The following is a 22,254-nucleotide window of genomic DNA, read 5'->3' as shown; positions in this document are numbered from 1 at the left end:
GAGATAGGAACCAATGGACAGAATTCTGCCTCAAAGAACATTTTACTTTTTCTCAGTCCTAACACAGTAAGGTTCTGACACTTCCCTTTAGCAATACTAATAACACCTGAGATATTTTTCAGGTGGTGAACTCCAGAATATAAAAGTTAAGGAATGTGATAATTACAGATTTCCCTATGTTTCAAAAGCTGCAATGAAAATGTCTTTTAGGAACTACATTAACATTTTCTCAATGAGAGGTACAATGTTAATATTAGGTACTGCATGAAAACCAGATCATTGCATAAAGGACATTGGTCAAGATAAAGAAGAAATAAGGTAGAGTTGAAATCTATTAATTCTCCTGTAATCTTCCTTAGAAAGTCTTTTCCTTGCTGAAGAAAAAAAAAATTCAAATAGATCTGCTTCTTCTTTAACTTTGCTGGGTTGAATGATTTTGCATTGAGATCCACAGATGGCTCCCTGAAGCTGTGATTCCCCATTACATCTCAGCACGTCTGCAGTTCAGACATTGTCAGCAGTGAAAGCACTGGTAACTGTACATAGATTAACTTGTTTTCAGCATGCTTCTCTTAGAAAAATCACCTCCCATTCCCTTATCCCTCAAAGGATGTGTCCCTCAAAGTACAAGTTTTTCATACAACACAAAACCAATACAATTACTGGCATGAGCCAAAGACACCCATGAGGACTGTAGGGTAAGCAAGCCTTTTTTTCTTTTCTGTGGGAGGGGAAAGCATAGGGGTTGCTGCCTAAGGCATTATGAGCCTGAGAAATTTTCTGTAAGTTTTAGGCAATGTGACAATGATAGGAATATTCAAGCCATCCAAGCATTTCTTATGCAGTGAGAAAGTGAAGAGTTTTTTTTTTTTTAATTTTGTATATTTTTTGTCTTAACTTTTCTGACTAGCTCGGTATAAATTGGTAAAACTTTATTGTGAAGTATTGCTGATGCTCTTACCATTGTGTAATTTAGCACTTATATCCAGTAAGAGAATAAATGTGGAAAGGAAAATCTGTTATGTTATGCAACAAAGCACTAATAGAGGAATGCATATAGAATGAGCAAACTTCATATAGGCAGAAGAAAACATCCTAAGAAAATGAGAACCTTAAAGAAGATAATTTGAAAATAATATGATGTTTGTATGCAAATAAGATACTGATGATCTCCCTTTTCTTACAGTATATTCAACTAATTTGCCACGAGGCAATGCAGGAAGCGATAACAGTGAGCTAGTAGAGTAGGGAACCTTTGAATGTTCAAAGGAGACATTCAATCATTTAAGACTCACAGTATAATGTGGTGTGAAATTATTATAATACGTTGGGAAACGGCCTAGTTAGCACAGAGGATGTTCCATTCTGCATGGCTGCTTTGTGCTCTGTGGAGGTGCATCCAGTGCTCCCTGCAGGTCCCCTTGCTCTGTACAGGTGAGCAGCTAGGCTGCCTCACTGGCAGATAAACATCCCAGATGGGCAGAAAAAACAATAGGAAGATACCTAAAATAACTGTATGGCTTCCTATTGAAGTAATGCTTACATGGAAGTAGCAACTTTTAACCTAAAGCATCACAAAGTATACAACAAACTGAAATTTAATTTGTCCTTTAGCTGTCTCTGTAGATGAGCATCTGTGGAGTCAGGCCAGAACATGATGCCCTGAACACTCTCACAAGGATTGTTTGGCTCTTTTTTTCCTTAATTCTCACTCCCAAGAGGGAAAGTTTGTGAAATCTTGTAATGAAGAGACAAAAAGAATCCCTAGACCACTTTTTAAGTAAGAGCAGAACAACCAACCAACCAACCAACCAACCAACCAACAAAAACCTGCCACAATGTTTATAATAAAAACAGTAACAAAAAATTAATTTTGATGAGGTTGCCTAAGCAGTTTTGATAAATAGGTGTTGAATTGTCTTGGGAAGGAAAAATAATATATCAAAGGCAAAACAATAATTTGTAATTTATTTGCAGTTAACTAGCAATGTACAGTGCATTCTTATTAAAGTGCAGAAACAAGCAACAATTACTTTTGCTTATTATTTTTGCAAATATATAACTTCTTTTCTCAAAATTTTATTTCAGTCTTAGAAATCTGTAGAATGAGAGGCACCTGGGAAATCCTCCCTTTTTTCTTCCATTTTCTGAAGTTCAAACTCTTTTTTCAGCAACTGTCAGAAATATATTAAACAAAAAAAAGTGTGCTATCACAGAGGACTGAGTGAGTCCTCACAACCACAAGTGAGTGCAAGAAGAAACAGACATTCTCATATGCCTATTCTGTAGTTGTGTAACAGCAATTCAAAAACCTGCTGCCTCTCAGTTGAAATGTGCTGATGGAATGTGGAATGTAGGAACTAAATTATTTCAGCACTTATAATTGTATAAGTTATTTAATACTGTGGTGTACCCTGAATTGTAAGAATGGACATGGAGAAATTTTCAGAAGCTGATACAAATAGCCAGCAACCTCAGAAGGGTGGGAAACTGAGCAGCTGCATGGGTCTAAATAGCCATGGTGATACAGTTGTTTGACCATGGTTTTGATTTTTTATAAGTTTCAGCATTTTATATAAGAATATTTACTCCTCTAGTCAGCAGGAAAATGTTTGATTTCAGATGTAAAAACATGGTATGTTAGTGAGCACAAAATCAGAAATAATACATATATAAATGCAAATTGAAATGTAATACAATTATAAAAGTGGGGTGATCATCAGGAAAAAATCTTTCATGTATGAATGAACTCTTACTCTGCGAATTTTGAAAATGTTGCACAGTTTCCTTTGGTAGAAATCAAGCATTATCTGAAATGAGGTATGTTTTCTTCTTCTAGTGAAAAATCTAGTTCCCGGAAACTAATACCCAGTTGCCCTCTTAGCAGCACGCATTACTGTAGCCCAGTGATAAAAATGAAGAAATAATTAGAAGTTTGGAAATAAATCCTTCAATCAAATTTGATCTCAAACATTAGATTTTTTTTTTTTTTGTGCTGTCTGCACTGGATTTGGACCCATGCAACTTCTCAGAGCACTTACAAAACAAAGCATTTATTGCTGTTTCTTAATGTGCAGACATGAGGTGATATTACTTGCTTTTTTTCACTTTGCTATTTATGTAACTGAAAAAAATCTTGCAATAATATCCCTTCAAAAAGCATATAAAAAGGCTTTTATGAATAATTATTAATGGTTTCCATCTGTTTAAAGTAATTAAAGCAGATGATATTTGACCCACTAACTTCAAGATTTTATTTTTGGTTTTTCTCTAGCAAAGGATAGTAGCAATTCCCTTGAAGCCAATTTCTTACACAACTATAAAGAACAGAAGACTTCAAAGTGCATTTCGAACTGCAATATATTTAGTGAATCTTTCTGGCAATGTAGTGTTAAATTGCACACCAAAGTACCTGAAGTTTCACTAACCAACAGATAATGAAGCTGTTAAACAAAGAAATAAGCTCATTCCATTTTTCTCTTGATCATTATCTTAAGAATGCTGCTACTTGGTTTGGAACTGTGCATATTGTATTACACTCGTATTTACTAACTTTGTATTCATACAAGAAAACTAAGCTAATAAAAATTCGGTACTGAGGAGGATCCAAAATAGCAGTTAATGCAGTTTTTGGCAACAGTAAGTCATAGTGACAATCAGGCCAAAAAGTTCTCTGTGTTTCTGTAACATCAGAGAAATGGAGATATCCTTAATCTTCAAGATCGCAATCAACTCAACCACCTGCACTGTAATAACAGAGTTTTCTTAGAACCAGATTTAAATGGTTTCTCAAAGGATTATAAGCAACCTCTGCTTCCATTCCATCCAGGCATGCATCAACATGGTGACTTCCTAATTTGCACATAACATTACCTAAAATGATCTTGTTATTGTGCTTTTTTAAACAGATTGGACTGAGCTTAGACATAGTTTAAGCACAGAAGTGGGTATGATGTTTTTTTCTTGACCTAAAATAATGCCAAACAGAACCAGGAGTCATAGAATTATTATGTGGTTGTATTGTTCTCTATAACCCCCCCACCACACAAAGTTTTACCATGAACCTGTAAAGAGTTCTCAAAATGCAGGGTGAAACAATCATGAGCAAAAATGTTGACATTGTCGTCTTTTCTTCATGGAGAGCAAAAATCTTTGGGCTTGATAGAGGGCATTCTGTGGAAGGTAAATAAGATTGGAAGAAAGGGTGCAGGAGAGGGTTTCTTCTAGTTTAACGCATCTGTGTCAACAGGCCCCAAGGAAAAATGGAGATAGTGAATATGAGAACACCTTTTGAGTCAAAACATTTCTGTGGCATCTCTTTGCTTCCTATCTCTTTCTTACTTTGCTGAATGCTTACCATCAGGCCAAGAGGGAGAAGCAAACACCACTTTTGATGGTGGTGGACCAACAAGCTGTTAAGCTGATGCTTAACAAATTATCCTTAAACTAGTCCAATAATTACACATGTTCAAAGACATGTCAAGAAATTGTGATTAATATTGAATTCCCTTCTCTTCTCACATTGAAACAAACAACTGAACTAGTATGTGATCAGCAAAATGTTGTACTCAACTACATCTGCAATGTTTCCTTTTCATCCATTTATTTCAAATCTGGGACTTGACTTCATGACTGGTCCAACTGACCCATTTTCTCCCTTTGATTTTTTCATATCTGAAGAAGTTCAAAGCTTTGCACAGCTTTGCACTTTTCTATATTCTCCTGTGTACTAAAGTTGTGTGTATTAATCCTTCATGTTGAATAAGAAATCTTTATTTCAACCTTCAATAACTTGTAACTTTTCCAAAACTTTCTATATAGATTTCTCCAGGCTGGTACTTCTCATCTTGGAAGAGCATATTGTATTGTTTATCTAAAATGTTTCCATGAACTCTTAATTAAATTACAGCAATCTTATTAAGGAGGTAGTTTCCTTATTTTCTTGTACAATGCTAAGGAGCATTTCCTACACCAATGCCACTGTGTAATTTATCACTGAGCACTGAGTAGTCAACACACCTTCTAAAACAGTTACTTTGCATTTAGAAGCAGCTGCCTTTTAGATTAAATAGATCTATTATTTAATAATTCTCAGAAATGCCCCTCAGAAGATTAGAAAAGGAAGTGTAGAAGGTTATTTAACACACTCTGCTTAGAGAATTTAGATAGCAGACTGTAATTATCCAAATTGGAATTCAGCCAGCAGATGAAGGCTAATAACAATCTTCTGTGAAAAATACCATGCAATCTTTCAGGACCAGACATGCCAGCAACATCTCATCTGAAACATGACAACTGCAAGAGCTCAGTGTCTCTAAATTTTGCTTGGAATAGTAATTTAGTTCAAATTCTAGCAAATGCTTCCAACAGAAACAGCACCATTTCCTGCAACTCCAGTAATATATTTTTAAGTCAGTTATTAAAGTACTAAACAGTCTCATTGTACCTCAAAAGTACTACGAAAAGTGCCCTGATTTAGAAAATATTTATGGTTCTTCTGGGTAGCAGAGAAGGCAATGTATACAGGCAGCTTTTCTCCTGTGACTTTTGGTCCTTGGTTAAAGCTGTCACACCAGAGAAGAGAATTCTGGGTATAGGTCCATTAATCAGAAAAACTAATCTTTTTATGTTTAGTCACTGTGAACATGCAAAAATCTCTTGACAAGGCTCACCACCAAAAGCTATTAAAAATAATATACCAGAGGACAGATGGAAAGATTCTTTTATGAACTTAAAGATGTTAAAATATAAGACACAGAATAAGTGATGATCACTTGCCTCGATGATGAATCAAAAGTGGGGTTGCCGCTTTCAGATTAGTGATGGCATCAGTTTTCCTCACATCTGTATCCTCAACAGAGTGAGGAGTATGTAGGGAAATTTGCTAGACTGGAGATGTTAAGATCTTTTGATTAATCAAATGATACACCAATGTCGAGGTACTCCAGAAAGTCCTCACAAAATCAATAGGTGTGCAAACACAGAAGGAGGCAAGTTTCAGAGATTAATATGCATACAGGAAAATATAAATAAATGATACCTGCATGATGATGAACTTGGAACTCACAGTTTTGACCTCAGACACATCACTGAAATTTCTTTGACATTATTGACTTCATGTTCCATGGCACTTCCACAAACAGGAAGAGTAAGAGAGTGAAATCTATCCCCTACAAAAAACACTGGTGCACCCCTATCTTGAGCACTGCCCGGAGTTCTAGTCTTCTTATGTCAAGAAAGGCAGAATGATATTAAAAAAGATACAGGGGTGGGCAAATGGCTGATCTTGGAACTGAAGTAATTTCTTCATAAGGAAAAATTAAAATTCCATGTGTCTTTTTGGAGAAGGTGGCAGTCTGGAAAGAAGGCATTGGAGCAGTATGTTTCTCATTTTCATTCAGGATATTTTCTTTGAGCTTTGTCAGTCGTTGCTGTGGGAACCTTGGAGAAATAGATTTCATTCGCCCAGTAAACCACAAAGGCAAAAATGCTAGAGGATATTCTGTTTCCTTGAGGGACCACTGTCATGTGTGAAAGCTGTTCTATAGGCACAGCTGTGTGCCCTGGCTGGGGCAGAGAATGTGTGGAGCCAGAGCAAGGATGGGATGTCCGAGTCATCCATCCTCAGCAATCTCTGCAGAGCAAATACTGTCTAGTTTTTAAGGTGGCTATAGCCTGGATGAACTGGGGAAGGTTTTCATGGTGAGAATATTAAAAAAAAAAAAAAAGACAGAAAAACCCCATAAAATTGAAAACATCTCTTCTAGAGAATCTTAGAGACTCTATTCCAAAGTTGTAAATTAGAGTCCACACAATGGCCTTTCTCTCATATTATCCTCTGCTTCCTCCTCCACTCAGTGAAGAAGAGTTAAGCATAAGTACACAGTATTAGGGCAGTGGAACGATGATTTGGATATGTTTTGTCAGTTGTGACTTTTTGCCATGTCAAGTCAATAAGGAATTTCTTCTATGATAATACCTCATTATTATATTAAAAATGGTTGATTGTATCTGTTTAATTTGCCAGAAAGGTGACTAAAAAAGATTGAAAAATGGAGGTTAAGTTAAACTTTTAAGCATCACTGTCAGCCTTTACATTTGCAGATAATGCTATATTTTCCTTTAATTTTTTTTTTTTTTTGTCACTGCTGCCTCCATAAGTGGGTATCTGGAAGAAAATATAGCATTGCTACAGTTTAGTATTTCCAACACAAATTTCCTTTTTTTTCTCCTTTCAAGATTTTATATATTTAACTGCATTGTGAAAGATTAGACAGATAAAGAAGCTTTCAGCAGAATAACAATACAGGTAATTAAGGGTCTGTCAGCATTTCCATTATGAACTCCATTTAGTATTAAGGGCTTAGCATTTTTCCATCATTTCAGAAAATGTCAAGCTGAAAGCTGGCATGCAGATTAGCAGCCTGGATGCAAATTTGTTTACACAAAATATTTAAATCTGCTCAGCTGTTTTAGATTTAGAGATCAGCCAGAAACTTTTAACTCTCAGGGCTCCTCATGTGTTTCTGCCAAATTCTAGATCAATCAGTTAAAAAAAAAAAAAAAGTGATTGGCTAATAAACTTTTAACTAATTGTCTTCTAAAATTTTGATACTATTTACCGCAAACTTTAAAAAGGATTTTAGATTTTTCATCTTTATAAATGAATGAGGAATTAGAATAGGATTTGAAAATACAATAAAACCTGAAATTATTCTAGTAGTCTGAAGCATTGTTTTTGTTGACTCGCTTAACTACTCTCATGAGAAAGTGAACAGAAATGGACCAAAGCTTGTAAGGTTTTTGAGAGTGTCAATAACTTACCCATGTAGCTTTAATACCATTTTAGGGCACTGGCAAATAGAATCTGGTGATGTTCAACTGTTACAGCTTTTCAGTTTCGTCAATTCAGTCCCATGCAAGATATAAACAGTTTTGTAGAGCTGTCACATCCTAAATAAACTCCTCTGTATTGAAATGAGTATTTTGCTTTTTAGCACCAATCTGCTCTGTTCTGATAAAAGTCAATGACAAATCTTCAGTTCAGTGGGCACAAGCTCTAAAATAATCTACTGGTAAATATTTCAATAAGGTTATAATTGAATGGATGATCACTCTTTTCAAAGGTACACTTCTCAGTTGAGAAGTAAGAAGCTTTGAATGGGAAGACTTAGAGCCACCAAGCAGTGTGAAATAGAAACACTGTTAGGAACACCAATTGAGCCACCAATAGAAAAGAAATTTAAAAATAGTATTGTCATGTAGAAAAAAAAAGACACTAAGATTGTAAAATATGGACATTCAAGTAGATAATGGGCATATTTTTAATGCTGATAAGAGATGGGAAAAGAAGAAAAATCAAAGATACACCTTCTAAAAAGTGCACAATCATCCAAGACAAAAAATAGGAACCTTGCCCAAAGCTATATGAATTAAAAGCAATCTGAATTAAAAGCAGATAATAATCATACAAAAAAGGTATGATACAAAGGAGATAGTGGAAATAAATTTTGTACACATGAAGCATGAAGGAAGCAGATGAGGAGAAACAGTTGATCAAATAAATATATCCCTATCAGTTTGGCTGGAGGATGTTTACCTACAGGACACTGTGTACTAGCTTAATAATGCAAAATATTTAAACTTGCAAGAATGAAGAAACATTCTTCAGAAATTGCAATTCAGTTATGTTTTCAAAAGTGATGATTCAATGTTCGTTGTATTGCATACAATATTCTCAAATAAACTATCCATTTTCCATATAGTTACCTCAGACTTATTGTAAATTCCAGGAGGAAATTCATGTTTCCTTAATAATTACAGTGGTTCTGATGAACAGATTCTCTCCTTAGCTGGTATCTGTGGCACACTCTGACTCTTAGATTTGTGTTAACTCAGCTGTCAATGGATTTCAAAGAGGGGACAAATACAGGAGGCCCCAAAGGGAGCAATTTGGAACAGTACCTTTCACAAGTCAGATACACAAACTGTCCTGACTTCACTGGAATACACAAAGTCAATGGGAGCAGGTGCATAACAGCATCCCTACAAATCTATCCCTACTTTACTGTATGCGATTTTTTTTCCTTTTCTATTTACGTATTTTCTTGTTCTACAATGTTCCAAGTGTTCCAATTTTAACTATCTGATTCTATACTGTTCATTTAGACACAAGTGTAAGAGTATCTCACTATCAAATTTTGGACTTTTTTTAATAATGCGTTTTGAAGTTTTCTTCTTTGGGGTGAATGGAAATTATTTTGGTTACCAAACAATAATCAGGTAAACAGGCACAAGATACTGAAGAATGAAAAGAAATATAACTGAAAAACCACTCTTCCAATCTTGCTTTCTGGGAGATGATATAAAATCCAAAGAACCTCCTGAAAAAGTTAGTAAGTCTAATCTATGACTCTAAGGCTGGGAGGATATTTCATTTCCTAGCATATTACCCTTACATGATTATTACTTTGGGCCAAAAAAGGACTTTACAAATTACATGGAAATTGAAGAGAACTTTCTATATTTTTCTGCAGGCTTTATGTTATTGGGACTTCTCCAGCAGTACTTGTGGAGTGGGAAGAGAATTGGGAAGGGAGCCCAGAAGTGCAGAGGAGGCTGAATAAATTCAGAAAAATTATAGGAGCTAGTTGATGAGCTAGATTTGAGTGTAGTAAAAATATATGGCTAGAGCTTAGGAGAATGGTGGGGGTTTTTTATGGGTAGTCTAATTTAAAAGTAGCTGAAAATAGTGTAGAAGCTCATACATGTTTCAATGGACTGCAATTGTAGTACTAGAAAGATTTAGGAATTTTGAAGCATATCCTTAGGAAAGTTATGGAGGTAGGCATGCAGGAGTCAGCAGTGCCATTGAACTTGTTCTATATTAAACATGATTATGTTGCTCATTTCTATACCAGATAAATAGCTTTGCAAATCAAACGTTTGTCAGTACATTTTCAAAAAGACTGTACCTTATATGGTTGATTGGTGCAACTTTCCACTGCTGACAGTGCAAATGCCAATATACTTCAGTATATTATACCAATAAAAACTCTCTAATCAGGTGAGAACTTTTATGAGCACTATATTGATGCAAAGATTGCCCTTTTATTATGAGTTATTAAGTATACATATTTCTTCTCTTGTGGCCATTAAAACTGCCACGTCATGCACGGCACTCATCACTCAGCACTGCTGGGTTAACAGTTGGACTTGATGGTCTTTGAGGTCCTTGCCAACCCACCCAATTCTGCCATTCTATGCAACAAGCATTGCTCAAGTCAGCAGGAGTGTTATAACTGAAGTGTCAGCACAGACGTATTCAAGGGAAATCACAGAAGATGAGAGCATAATCATGAATTAGGCAGAATTCTTCCTGATAGAGCACACAGTTACAGATGCCTGCTGCCAGGAGTGCTGGTGTGTCTGTGTTCCTGCATGCCCCTGGAGATGCAAGAAAAAACATCTAATACCACAAAGCCAATGGTCATGACTATGACAGGTGGCCAAAGACCTATTCTTTTCTTCCCCCAATCTTTGTTTAACCTGTAGGCTTCCCAAAAGTCAGGATTTGAACTTTTGTGTTCCACTGTATTTCAGTTCTTTTGATTTTGACTCAGCATATTAGATGTCTTCAAAATAAGGCAGTGGCAAATACAAAGAATGCGTTAGGGAAAAAATGCAATAAAACTAACATAGGAACTTTCTGATTTCTGTGCTTTGGTTTTACTAGCTAATTCAGCATTTTCAAATGTAACTCCATACTGGAATATATGATAACCTGATACAAGTCAACCAAATTGCATTTATAAATTTGAAGCATTTTAAACTGCAATCTATTTTCTTAAGTCCTCCTAGTTCCTCTGCAGCCATTAGCAGCATTGTGCAAATTCCAAAATGCTTTACTGGAAAACAAAACAAAAAAAAAAAGAAATCTTGAAACTAGGTTTAAAAATTGCTGTAATTCACCATATGTCCTGACAAAAACAGGACTGTTCTGGGGTTCTGAGGACAACACCTGACATTGTATTAGCATACTATCATTGCACTGAATCCAATGGACTCATCCTGAGAACTGCTGATGTGACCATCAATGAAATGTGGAAAGAGCCTTTTCCTACTGTATCCAAATATATAATTTATTTTCCCTTAATCAAAAGCAATTTACTTGTGTAATTCTTAGGTTTACAATGCAATAAGAGTTTTCCAAAGACCACTTCAATTTAAAATATCTAGCATATATTGTGAAATACACAACTTCTGTTATAATTAATATTTATGAGTCAAACAAAATATATGTACAGAAAATTGTAATTAAAAACTCAGTACAAAAAGAAGCAGTAAAATCTACTCTCAGAGATCTTTTTCTGGATTCTCCTTTTGCCTTCAGTGGGCTCAAACAACAGACAGCTTAGAGGTTCTTTTTACATCCTGTCTTACAACTTCTATTTACCTTTGGATGTAAGCTCATACAAAGAAACAAAAATGCAACTTTTAGTATAGGCCTTTAAAAGAATACTTTTAATTAGACTAAGCTTCATTTACCAAAAAAATTGCACAGCAATCAAGAAAGCTAAGTATAGTAGACTGTGAAGTTTTTGTTCTGGGTCAGATTAAATAGTGGAGGAAAGGTTTAGTAATTCAAGTAGTTCCATCTCAACACTATGTTCAATGAGAGTATGTGTACTTTGCATTTATGTGGTTCATTTTCGCTAAGGACTCCAAACTTCACTTGCAGGTATCAGCTTGCTGGGTTTGAAAACAGCTCTATGAGGAGATAATGATGGCAGAGGGTTCATTTTAACTGCCACTGAAATACAGCCATCTCTGACATATGTCAGTCTCTCCAAACGCTAATACCAATATTAAAATAAACCAGAAAATAGCACCGAAATGGTCATTTTTTGTATACTTGAAAGGTGATTAGAGGTTTTCAATCTACTAAAAAGAGTTTACAGAAACTATATTTGGTAAAAAAACCCTAAATCACTAGGAATAAATATGACAGTCAATTCTTAATTTAAGTTTTTAATTACTGGTTTTAGTAACTAGTGTTTTTTCTTTTCATCAAGCTTTTCTCCTAAAAAGTACTCCTAGATATCACTACTATCCCTCTTTTGTTAGTGAAATCAATTATGTATTATAGTGGAACTTCCTTCTGAGATTGGGAATACACAATAAAATTAAGAGGTAATAGATGACTTAGGAAGCACATAAGTTTTGAGTTGTTACCTGTGCCTTTGACAGGTAACAATGCAGTCTGTTGAATTTCTTAATGATTGAATAACATAGCTAAGTATGTGGATATAATTTCTACACATGCATAATATATATGCATGTGTAAACATATATGTATACATATTTCCATGAGAATTAAATCAAACAAGTTACATGTATAAGGCTAATAAGATACATAAATAGGGGAAACAGAATAGAATTCAAGGTCAGAAATAGTGATTCAATAGCAGTACAATCCAAGTAATCAACTCAGTCATTTCTGCCTCAAGCCTCCATATTCTTTCAGTTCTATTGCAAAGACAGTCTGTGCTATTTACAGGCCTTGGGGGATGAGAATTCATCACCACAGGAACGCTTCTGTGGTCAAGTTACTTATAGTTATTTTCCTTATTTCTATGATACAATGCAAATATGACGCACGACGTTATGAAGCATTTTGCAGAACCCAAGGGGAAATGGGCAGTCCATCTCTCCATGTCTGTGCTGGCTGCATCCCATCTTGTTTTTCAACAAGAGTTCTGTAAGAGGAGCAGCCCTGCTGGGATCCCTTGTTTGCCATTTATCAATACCCCGGGGCTCACCCTTTCTGAGTAACACTGTTCCTAAATCTATAAACTTACCCAACTAAGATTTCAGACCCTGGGAAGGACATGATGAATTCCCACTATTTCCATCTTTGACATTTACAACAGTACTCAGCATCTGTAATGCTGAAATTATGGAGCCATACTAAATCTTACACGTTCTCTGAGAACAAAGCAATGATTGTAAATCTGCCCAGGAAAGGTAAACCACTGAATGTAAACAAGTACAAATGTAAATGGTGTGTCTGTGTGTATATGTGTATTTTAAATAATCCTCCTTATAGTCCAATATCCTTCTCCATTCTACTTCCCAGAAAATAAGCTGGATATTGGGAAGGAGACCTTCAACATTTTCTACTACTAGGTTTTGTTTTTAAAAAAGGAGTAATAAAACTGGTGCATTACATGTCACACCCTCTTTTATATAGGCCTAAGATAATTGCTAAATATTGTCCCTTGAATGTTAGATAAAGACAAATGTCCTCTTTTTGTAAAGAAATTGCACCATTTCATTGACAAGGAAACATTCTGTAAAGATGATTAAAAGGCATGTGTCTAAATCTTGTAAAAGTTCTGGGTTTTCGCAATAAACTCTAGCATGGGAATTTCATAAACAAAATTTTGAGGTAAGGTTTATGGCCTTGCAATAAGTGATTTTATCAGATGTGTCTCTGATTTGTGATTTAAAAATTGCTTCTTCAAATATCTCACATAGTAAAAGCTGCCTTAAAAAATATAGGGGTTTAAGGAAAAAAAACAACATCATAGACCAAGTTGTTTGTTCTCTTCTGACTGCTCTTTCCTGGAAATTGCTTTGTAGTAACTGGTTAGCTAATTTCCCTCAAAGGCTTTGTTCTATCCTTCCAACCTTAACCATTATGGTCAGAAACACAAGCTGAATGATATGCGTCAGCAGGTAGTTGAAGCTGAGATATCACAACCCTTTGGAATTAGAATTGAAGTTTCCTGTAAGTGGAACCCAAAAACCAATTTTACAGCAGATCATAAAGCCTTTCTTATTCCTACCATTCCAATTTATCAGATTCTGTAGAATTAAAATTTTATATACAATTTTAATTTATTTTATAGATGCTTTCTTTTTACTTATACTGTTTCTCTGTGTCTCAGTATCATAATGCTGGACTCACTTGGCCTTGCTTCAGAGGTGCTAACATGTCTCCCAGACTCTTACTAGTGCCACCTGAATTTGTAAATGCTCAATACCTTTGAAAATCAGACAGTGTCTAAGACAGTATTTTTAAAAAAACAAATCTACAACACAAGGCTGTCTTATTCTTCAGAACATTTTCTCTGAAAAGTGGTTACAATCAGGCAAACTGAACCCCACAGGATATTTTAAAACTTTTTCAAATTTCTCTGTTCAAGTTTGTGATTTTTTTTCTTGTACTAGGTTCATGTGCATTCAGTGGTTTCAAACCTCAGATTTTGTGGGTATACCTTCACTTCACGTCAATTACAACCAGTTTTATTACAAACGTTCATATAAAGCAGTGCTTTCAGCCAGATGAAGAGTGTAAAGAATGCAGGATTTATATGAATGCCATGGTATGGAACAGGGAAAGCAAGGCAAGGCAAGGCAAAGCAAGGGAAAAAGGCAGCAGAATGAAAGACAATGGACAAATGAGAGGAACACAGGCCAGTCCATGCCTTTCCAAATGTGATGTTTCAAAAGCAGCCTGTATCTTAGGAGATCCAAAGCTGTTGGCTGCTGAAATCCAGGACGTGCTAGTCACTCCTCTTGCTGTGTTTCTCCAGTCTTTCACTAGCCTGCTGCTAATTGTGGTGGTTGGAGATAGAGGCCACTAAGCTAGATGGGCAATTATCCTGCTAGACTTGTTGCTCAAAAGCATCCTCCCTCCCCTCCCCGCCCCAGATACAAACAAACAAGGAAAAAAAACACCGGTAAACTACAAGTTTCTGCTATGTTTCTGCACAGGAATCTTGGAAAAGGGGGAATTTTGGAGCACATCCACAGAATTCTTTAGGTCTCATGCACTGGTGCTTGCAAACTGAGATGCTGATAATGGAGCTGAAGGTACAGCCTGTCCCTCTCCATCCTGGATGGCTGCTGAAGTGCTCAGCCCCTCGCAGAGGAACGGGTTGGTTGTGCTTGGGGACTGAGGGGCTATTTCTGTGCGTCAGAAATCAAATCAATCAGCCGACCACCCTAGAGCCGCCATAGACTTGTCAGCCGAAGACGTGCAGGAGTGGCCGAGATAAAGTAAGGAAAGCCAAAGGACGGAATTCTGTCAGAAGGAGTGCCCGGAGGCGCGGTCACCTCCGGCGGCTGCGGGGCCGGTGCCGCTGCCGGGCGCGGGTGGAGCCGCCCGCGGGCAGCCGCGCTCGGAGCCGGCTCCGCTCCGAGCCGGCAACGCCTTCAGACTGCTGCCTCTCACAATGAAAAAGAGGAAAGCGAAGGTGAGGCTCTCCTGTGCCCTTTGTGAGTCCCGAGTGGCACCGGCAGGGAAAGGAGAAACAGTCCCTGCTGGTTCTGCTGGGAGGGGTCGTGTGATGCTTCACTGCTGCCCTGCAGGAGAGGAGGCGGAGGAGGAGAGCGCTAAGCGGGGGCACCGCCGTGCCGTGTTTTAGTCCTGAGAAAGGCGGGGGTGCCAGAGGGTAACTTTGCCTGCAACCCTGAAGAACTGCGTAGCTTGAAAAATAGGCGAGTAGCGGTGCGCAGCCCACTGAGCACAGCTAGCCCCGTGTCACCGGCGGGGACTTACGGCCAAGAGGCTCCCTAGAGGAGGTGAGCGGGTGTGGAGGAGTTGGAAAGGAAGGACGACGCTGTCCCTGCTCCAGTCGATGTGTCCCTATCCCCCTGCATGAGTGAATGCACGCAAACACACGAACTAACACAACACACACATGCACACAAAGATGCAGCACCGGCATCGACCATCTGGTTATGAGGAAACCTGAACCTGCTGTTACTCTCACGACCATTCCCGCCTCGGGGACAGAGCCAGCATCTCGCTGCGCCCACCCGTGCCCCACTGGGGAAAGCAATCCTCCAGTAATCCCATACCCATCGTCAGTAACTCCATAAATCAAGTGACTGGGAAGGAAGCGGTGGGGAGGGGCTGGCAGAGCATGTAGGGAGCGGGATTGAGGTTGGAATAAGGGAAAAGGGAGATTGCAGAGGTGGTTAAAAGAAGCAGGGCACGCTTTGTCCCTGCTAAATAGTCCCACATGCCGGGTACCCATCACTGGAAATGAAAATGCTTTTCATTTTCTCATCACTTCTCTTGTCAATGAGCCGCTTAAAATCTCAGTGCTTCATCTCCCTTTCATTTTAAAAGCTGCCCTTGTTCCGCTTGTCACAACTGCAAGAGGGGAACAGAGGAACAACAGCAGCGGCAAAGCTTCATTTTAGCCAGGCAGACAAAAGTCGACCTTGGTGCTCTCTCTCTTGGAGAGACATCCAAATAGAAGAGATGGAGGAATCTTGGAATCTTGTGGAATCTGGTCATTTTGCTTGATTCCTTCTCAGATTTGCCTCCACTAACAATCGCAATTTTTTTTTTTTTTTTTTTTTTGGTGGAAGGAGGTGCCAAACCGAAGGCATGCAAGTCCGCTCCTCAATCCCAGGAGGCAAAGCTGCCTAATTTTTTCCCCACTCTTTTATGCCCTTTTGCCCACTTTCTGTAAGGGAGTTGGACAGTGGAGTTTTCCATTCCCTCCTCCTCTTCTAAACTTGGTTTGTATCTCCCTTGCCTCAATGCTGCTACTCATTTCTCCTGTGGTGTGAGGGGAGGGAGCTTTCCTGGGTGCCTCGTTCATCTAAAGGGAAGAGCACAGGATTCATCACCCACCCCCTGTAACTGATCAGGAATCACTCTGCTGGGCCTTTTCTAAAGGCTGTTTCGTGGATGTTGGTTGCATTTGTTTTAATGCCTTTCATGCCACTCAGTTTTCACTGGTGTCATATCTTTGCTTTTTTACTTCATGCCTATTGAAGGAAGATTTTGTTGGAGATGGTTCTATTGCATAAATGGGATATTGCATAAGCAAGACTTTAATTGAAAAAGGAACAATTCCTCTTTATTTCGCTCTTCCTATCACTCCTTCCTCAGCAGTTTCTTCCATATTCTCCTGTTTTCTTCTCCCTTTTCTAACCCCTTTCAAGTATTGTTGAAGGTTGCAAAGAGTAATGAATTTATAGATAAACATGAAGGATTTGTTTGGTCCATATTAATATATCCAAGGAAAGCCTAATTATCCAGATGTGAACATGGTTCCTTAAGCATCCTGGGATAGTTTGACACCTGTAATGATGGGAGAGCTGTGGATCAAGACTGGGGAAACGATGACAGGACAATGACAAAAACTGGAAAAGCCTGACAGCAACAGTTTGGGTGTTACAATGTGGTGCTGGACTGTAGAAGTGTTTAAACAAGGAAGGGTATGGGCTAGAGCTTGCAGATATGGAGTATGGTGATAAGGCCTTTCAAAGCCATGGCAGAGCAAATGTAGGATCTGGGGAGTCATCTTGTTCTCAACATCTGGAATGTTTTACGTGGGCAAGTATTCATTCATCCTTTGCCTCTGCTTTCCGGGGGCAGGAGCTGTGTTGACACAATGGGAATGTAAATTGAAGTAAAATGCTTTCATTCACGGGAGTGGAGAGAGAATTATTACAAAGGTCCAGAATAGATGCAGTGCTGCAGTGAGTGTAAGCCAGCTCTGTAAGGCTTGGCTGCCTAAAGGAACCCACATCCAGAATGTAAAATCTCACTTCCTAGGTCGGCAGTTTCTGGGTGAACCGCCCCTGTCCAAAGGAAGTCTATGGAAACTGCCAGGGTCTGCACCGGGAAAGCTTAGGCCCAAACAATGGGAAGAAGGAGAAACGGCCAGTTTTGCAAAACCCTTTTTCCCCTGTTTCTTGGGCTGTATCTGATGCCTCATTGCAGCTTTTGCCCTCTGGGCCCAGCGTTTTTTCCTCCCCCCACCCCCAAAGGCAAGCGGCGGCTCTCAACAGGTGCTGGGGAAGCCGCTCGGCTGCGCGGCCGCCCAGCGCGTCCCGCGGTCGGATGCTGCCGCCCAGCGCGTCCCGCGGTCGGATGCTGCCGCCCCGCGACTCGCGCTCACCTCGCAGCCCCCGCACCGCGCCCGCGGGGCCCCGCGCAGCGCGGCGCGCCTGGCCGGCACCCAGCCCGGGGCTGGACAGCGCTGGCACCCGGCACCGAGAACGCGCTAATGGCAGAAGGCTGAACCGGGGAAAAGAAATGCCCCCGAAGGCCCGGGTCGGTGCTGACAGCAAATCGTCTCCAGACCGGGGCAGAGCGCCGAGAGCGGCTCCCTTCAATAGATGCGAACAGAGAAAGGCTGCCTTTAATTACAATGTGCATAAACGTCGCAGGCAAGCCCCTTGGATACCCCGCGTCAGGATAACGCGGGATGAGGTAAAAGCCCTCCAGACCCTCCCCGTGAAACGCGAATCGTCTTTTTCAACGCGATGCAAATGGGGTGAAAAGCAGCTGCAAAGCTCTACAATAAACTGTTTCATCCAAGCCAGCGCCAGCTCAGGAAGGCACGCCTTTGAATGCCACCCCCACAAGACACCTCCTTCCCACCCGTGCAGGCAACCTCTGTAGGCGATAACCAAGTCTAAAAACTCGGAGGGGATCGATAATGTCTACTAAATATTCTGGGAGTGTATGAGCGTGGAGGGGAGGAGGGATGAGGATGAGGAGGGGGATAAAAGGGTGATTAATCGGATATTAATCACTGGCCACAAACAAGGGGAGATTATTTCGGGTAGGCAGCCGACTGTGGGGAGTAGCAGAATAGATCCTTTTACTGAAGGCACGCGTGATGGGATCGGCACTTCACTGTTTAGCGATGCCTGTGTAATTCTGCAGGTGCACATTATTCAAGCCACATATTTCTTCTTTTCTCTGTGTGTACCATTTCCCTCAACTGCCTGCAAGCACAGACTTAGTGAAGATATTTATGTCGCTAACTAGACATTTCCTTTTTGCCCTCCTTTCACGAACACAGAAGCAAGAAGAAAGCAAAATAGCCCCTGCCTCGGAAAAGAAAAAAAAAAAAAAAAGAGACAAAACCCATCACCCAAACTCCCTCACACACATCAGAGAAAAGGGACCAAGGGAGGGAATAGAAAAGGTGTCGATCTTTGCACCCAGCGACAGACCAAGGCTGAATTACCAACGCACCTTTCCGACAGCCTGGGAGCCCTGCATGCGTACAGACAGCTGAGCGTGAAGCGCATTTCGGGCTGTGAGACGGCTACGCGTACGCTGGGCTCCTCCGTAACTTTCCCCACGCAACGGGTTAAACTAATAAGTGCATCGATACAGGCATTCCCGCAAAGATCGCGCTGCTCGACCGAAAACCAGAATTGTAGGTAATCCCCCCACACACCCGGCACAAACATCATCGTCACCTTAAAAAAAGTGAACCAGTGGGATTTGTTTCAATATACACTAGTTAGAGGCTATATGAACCAACTCACGTCTCCGTTTGAGCATACTGCAAGAATATTTATTGAGCCCCAGCTCAGTCACTGCATTGAACGCCAGCTCTGGCAAGCAAATACATTTCCTATCTCCGAAGAGAGCTCTGAATCAACTCCTTCTTTCCTCCCCGCCTTAGCAATCGTTTAGATATTTCCATTGCAAAGTACCAAGGGCAAAAATATAAAATAAGATATAAATATATTTTGAAATACACCTTGATACAAGGCGAGAGCTTGCAACGCCCTAACAGAAAGCAAATGGACCCCTAAAAATATACCACTCAAATACTACCCTACCTTTCACGCACGAAACCATCAATAAAAAGACGAGGTTCCAAAATGTAAATCCACTTTTAATCTCCATTTTCTTCACCAGGATGAAGTCCAGCCGGCCACATTTAGTACATCCCCTTTCCCAAAAGTCTGCTAATTTCGATTCCTTTGCACGGATTTCCCCTCTGCAGATCCCTTTCATATTATTCTTGAGAGCTCCTAATTCCTATTCCTCGGCCAGGCGCAGCGGAGTTGTTGCTGTTGATGGTGCGCGGTCACAGCTCGGAGTGAATGGTGTTTCTGGGATACCACAGCAACCTTGACGAGGACTCAACCATCTCTCCAACGGGGGCACAAAGTCTCAGCTACTCTCGATCGTGTCTTTTCCTCCCCCACCGCCCCCCCTCCCCCCCCGCTACCCCAACTCCCTGCACAGCCGAAACCCACCACAATCCTGCCTCCTCACAGCATCCACCGGGAGCCACGGGAGAGAACCTCAACGCTCAGACGCTCTCTCCAATAAACTCCAAACAGTATTTGCAATTGAGACTCTCCCCCCACCCCCTTGTTCCCTCAAGAGGATCAGTTCTGCCTGGGAGAACGGCTCGGGAGATAACGGAGTGGCGGGATCCCCCCGCCGCCCGGCGGAGCCTGGGGCTCGCCCATCCCGCCGCCGCTCGCGGCAGCAATCACAGCCCGTTATTAACCACGCACGTGCGGTGCTCGGGGCTGCCATCGCCACACCGGCTCGCACGCACCGGCTCGCCCGCGCCTTCGGGCACACACCCCGCGGCAGCGTGCGCGGCCCCCGGGGATGCGCAGCCTGATTGTTCTGCGCGGGGACATTAATTACAGGCCGGACGCGGGGGAGCCGCGGGCACAGCCCTGCTCCCCGTGCGCGCAGCTGAGGGGGCCCCTTGTGGCGGCGGGCGGGGGCCGGGGCCCGGCGGGCGGTGGCTCCCAGCGGGCCGGGCCGGGCCGGGCCGGGCTGGGCCGGGCCGGGATAGGAGCGGGGGCGGCGCGGCCGCGGCTCCGCCAGGAAGAGCGCTGGCGCCACCTACCGGCCGCGCCGCCGCGCCGCTCCGCGGGGAAGGCGGGGGCGCTGCGCGGGGGGAGCGGCGGGGGCGGGGGGGCTGCGGGACCCGCACTGCCCCGGCCCGGGGAGCCCGATCCCGCGCTTGGGGCTGCCCTCCTCTGCCCGCCCAACCACCGCGCAAGCTGCGCGGTTCTTCCGCTGCGGGGAGCTTTCGGAGGGGGCAGGCAGGCACCGCCTGCGGCGCGGAGGCGTGCGGAGGCGCGCACGTGGGTGGGTGCGGGGGTGTCGTCCCAGGTGTGCGGGGGCGGCGGGGGCGCATCTCTGCGCGTACGGGCTGCGCGCGTGTGTCGGGCCCCGCAGTGCGTGCGTGGGAGGTTCCCCTCGGGGGCGGAGTGTGTGTTTGGGTGCGCGTGTGGCTGTGAGTGTTCGCGCTGCGCGTCTGAGTGTGGGTGCGCGCTTGTGTGTGCTGCCGTGTTGAATGTGGGTGCGCGTGTGCACGCGTATGGTGTGTTTGTGCGTGTGCCTGTGTGGTTCTGTGCGGGTGTGTGCGCACACGTGTTTTGTGCATATGTGCACGCTTCTGTGTTTGTGTGAGTATGCATGGATTCTTTCCGGTGCCTCTGTGTACGTGTGTATTTTGTGCGTGTGTATTTCTGTGAGTGTGTTCTTACACGCATGTAAGAGCACGTGTGCATCTGATGTGCTTTTGTCTTGTGTGTGTGTGTGCACACAGGTTCGTTCACACACCTGTTAATTCATGCAGGTTTGTGTATATAAGGTGTTGCATGGATGATGTGGTGCATGTGTGTACATGCACATGTGTTAAATGTGTGATGCATAATCTGAAATGCCGATGGAGATGGACATGGGTGCGTGAGCTGGGAAATTTTTGCAGCCAGTAACAAAGCATGTATTTTTGCAGCTGTGTCCACAGAGGGGTTTGCATTTCCCTGTGTTGAACTGTGTGGGGGTGTGTCTTACATGCGTGGACTGCATTTTTTGAAAGATCTATCATGGTTAGGAACTTCGAATGTGAACTGAGACTTTGTAAATAGGTGTAGGTGCATGGATGAATTTGTATAACCACATATTTGTATATATACACAATGTATGTAATAGTGCTACAACACCATAGATAGTAGTATTGAAGAAATCTGGAAAGGTAATGATTCACCCTTTACTTCCAAAGCACAGTGTAAAAGAGGAGGTTTGCCTGGCTGTAACTCTGCTCCCATGTGGGTGTCAGGGTGAGCAGTATGGGCCTTTCTGCCACCTGTACTTGAAACCAAACCCTCTTTCAGCAGTGATTCAGAGTATGGCTCTGCATCTGGCTGGCTGTACTCACCTCTATAGCTCTAATGTTTGGGGAAAGAATACTTCAGCTACAAGTGCTGACACTAACCAGTCCCATTGGATCCATACATGTTTGTTGACTGGGGAGAAGCCAAGGTATATATTTCACAGCCCTGTGTAACATCCACAGCCTTCTCTCACTGACACATAAGTCCTGAAGTGTGACTGCTGTAATTGAAACTTGGTAGGCTTGTTTGCTTCCTCTGCAGTGACACAAGAATGTGATTGTGCAAGTGATGTGAGCCTTGTGCTGCTGTTAAGAGCAGTGC

General features: G+C 41.6%; 1 protein-coding gene across 3 annotated transcripts in view; it reads right to left on the bottom strand.

Moving 5' to 3' along the window:
• The window catches only part of CSMD3 (CUB and Sushi multiple domains 3), a gene marked incomplete at both ends in the record, with an annotated part of 576,542 nt that extends 556,744 nt beyond the window's left edge, over positions 1 to 19,798 (bottom strand). For all 3 annotated transcript variants that reach the window (XM_084217912.1, XM_084217913.1, XM_084217914.1), the window contains one exon: positions 19,621 to 19,798. In XM_084217912.1, coding sequence (XP_084074038.1) covers positions 19,621 to 19,798 — 178 coding nt within the window. The remainder of the gene's footprint in view (positions 1 to 19,620) is intronic.
• Between the last annotated feature and the right edge of the window lie 2,456 nt (positions 19,799 to 22,254).

The sequence above is a fragment of the Fringilla coelebs genome (genome assembly GCF_963513975.1).
Source record: "Fringilla coelebs genome assembly, chromosome: 1".
Taxonomy (NCBI): domain Eukaryota; kingdom Metazoa; phylum Chordata; class Aves; order Passeriformes; family Fringillidae; genus Fringilla; species Fringilla coelebs.
This window is presented reverse-complemented; position numbering and strand designations above follow the sequence as displayed.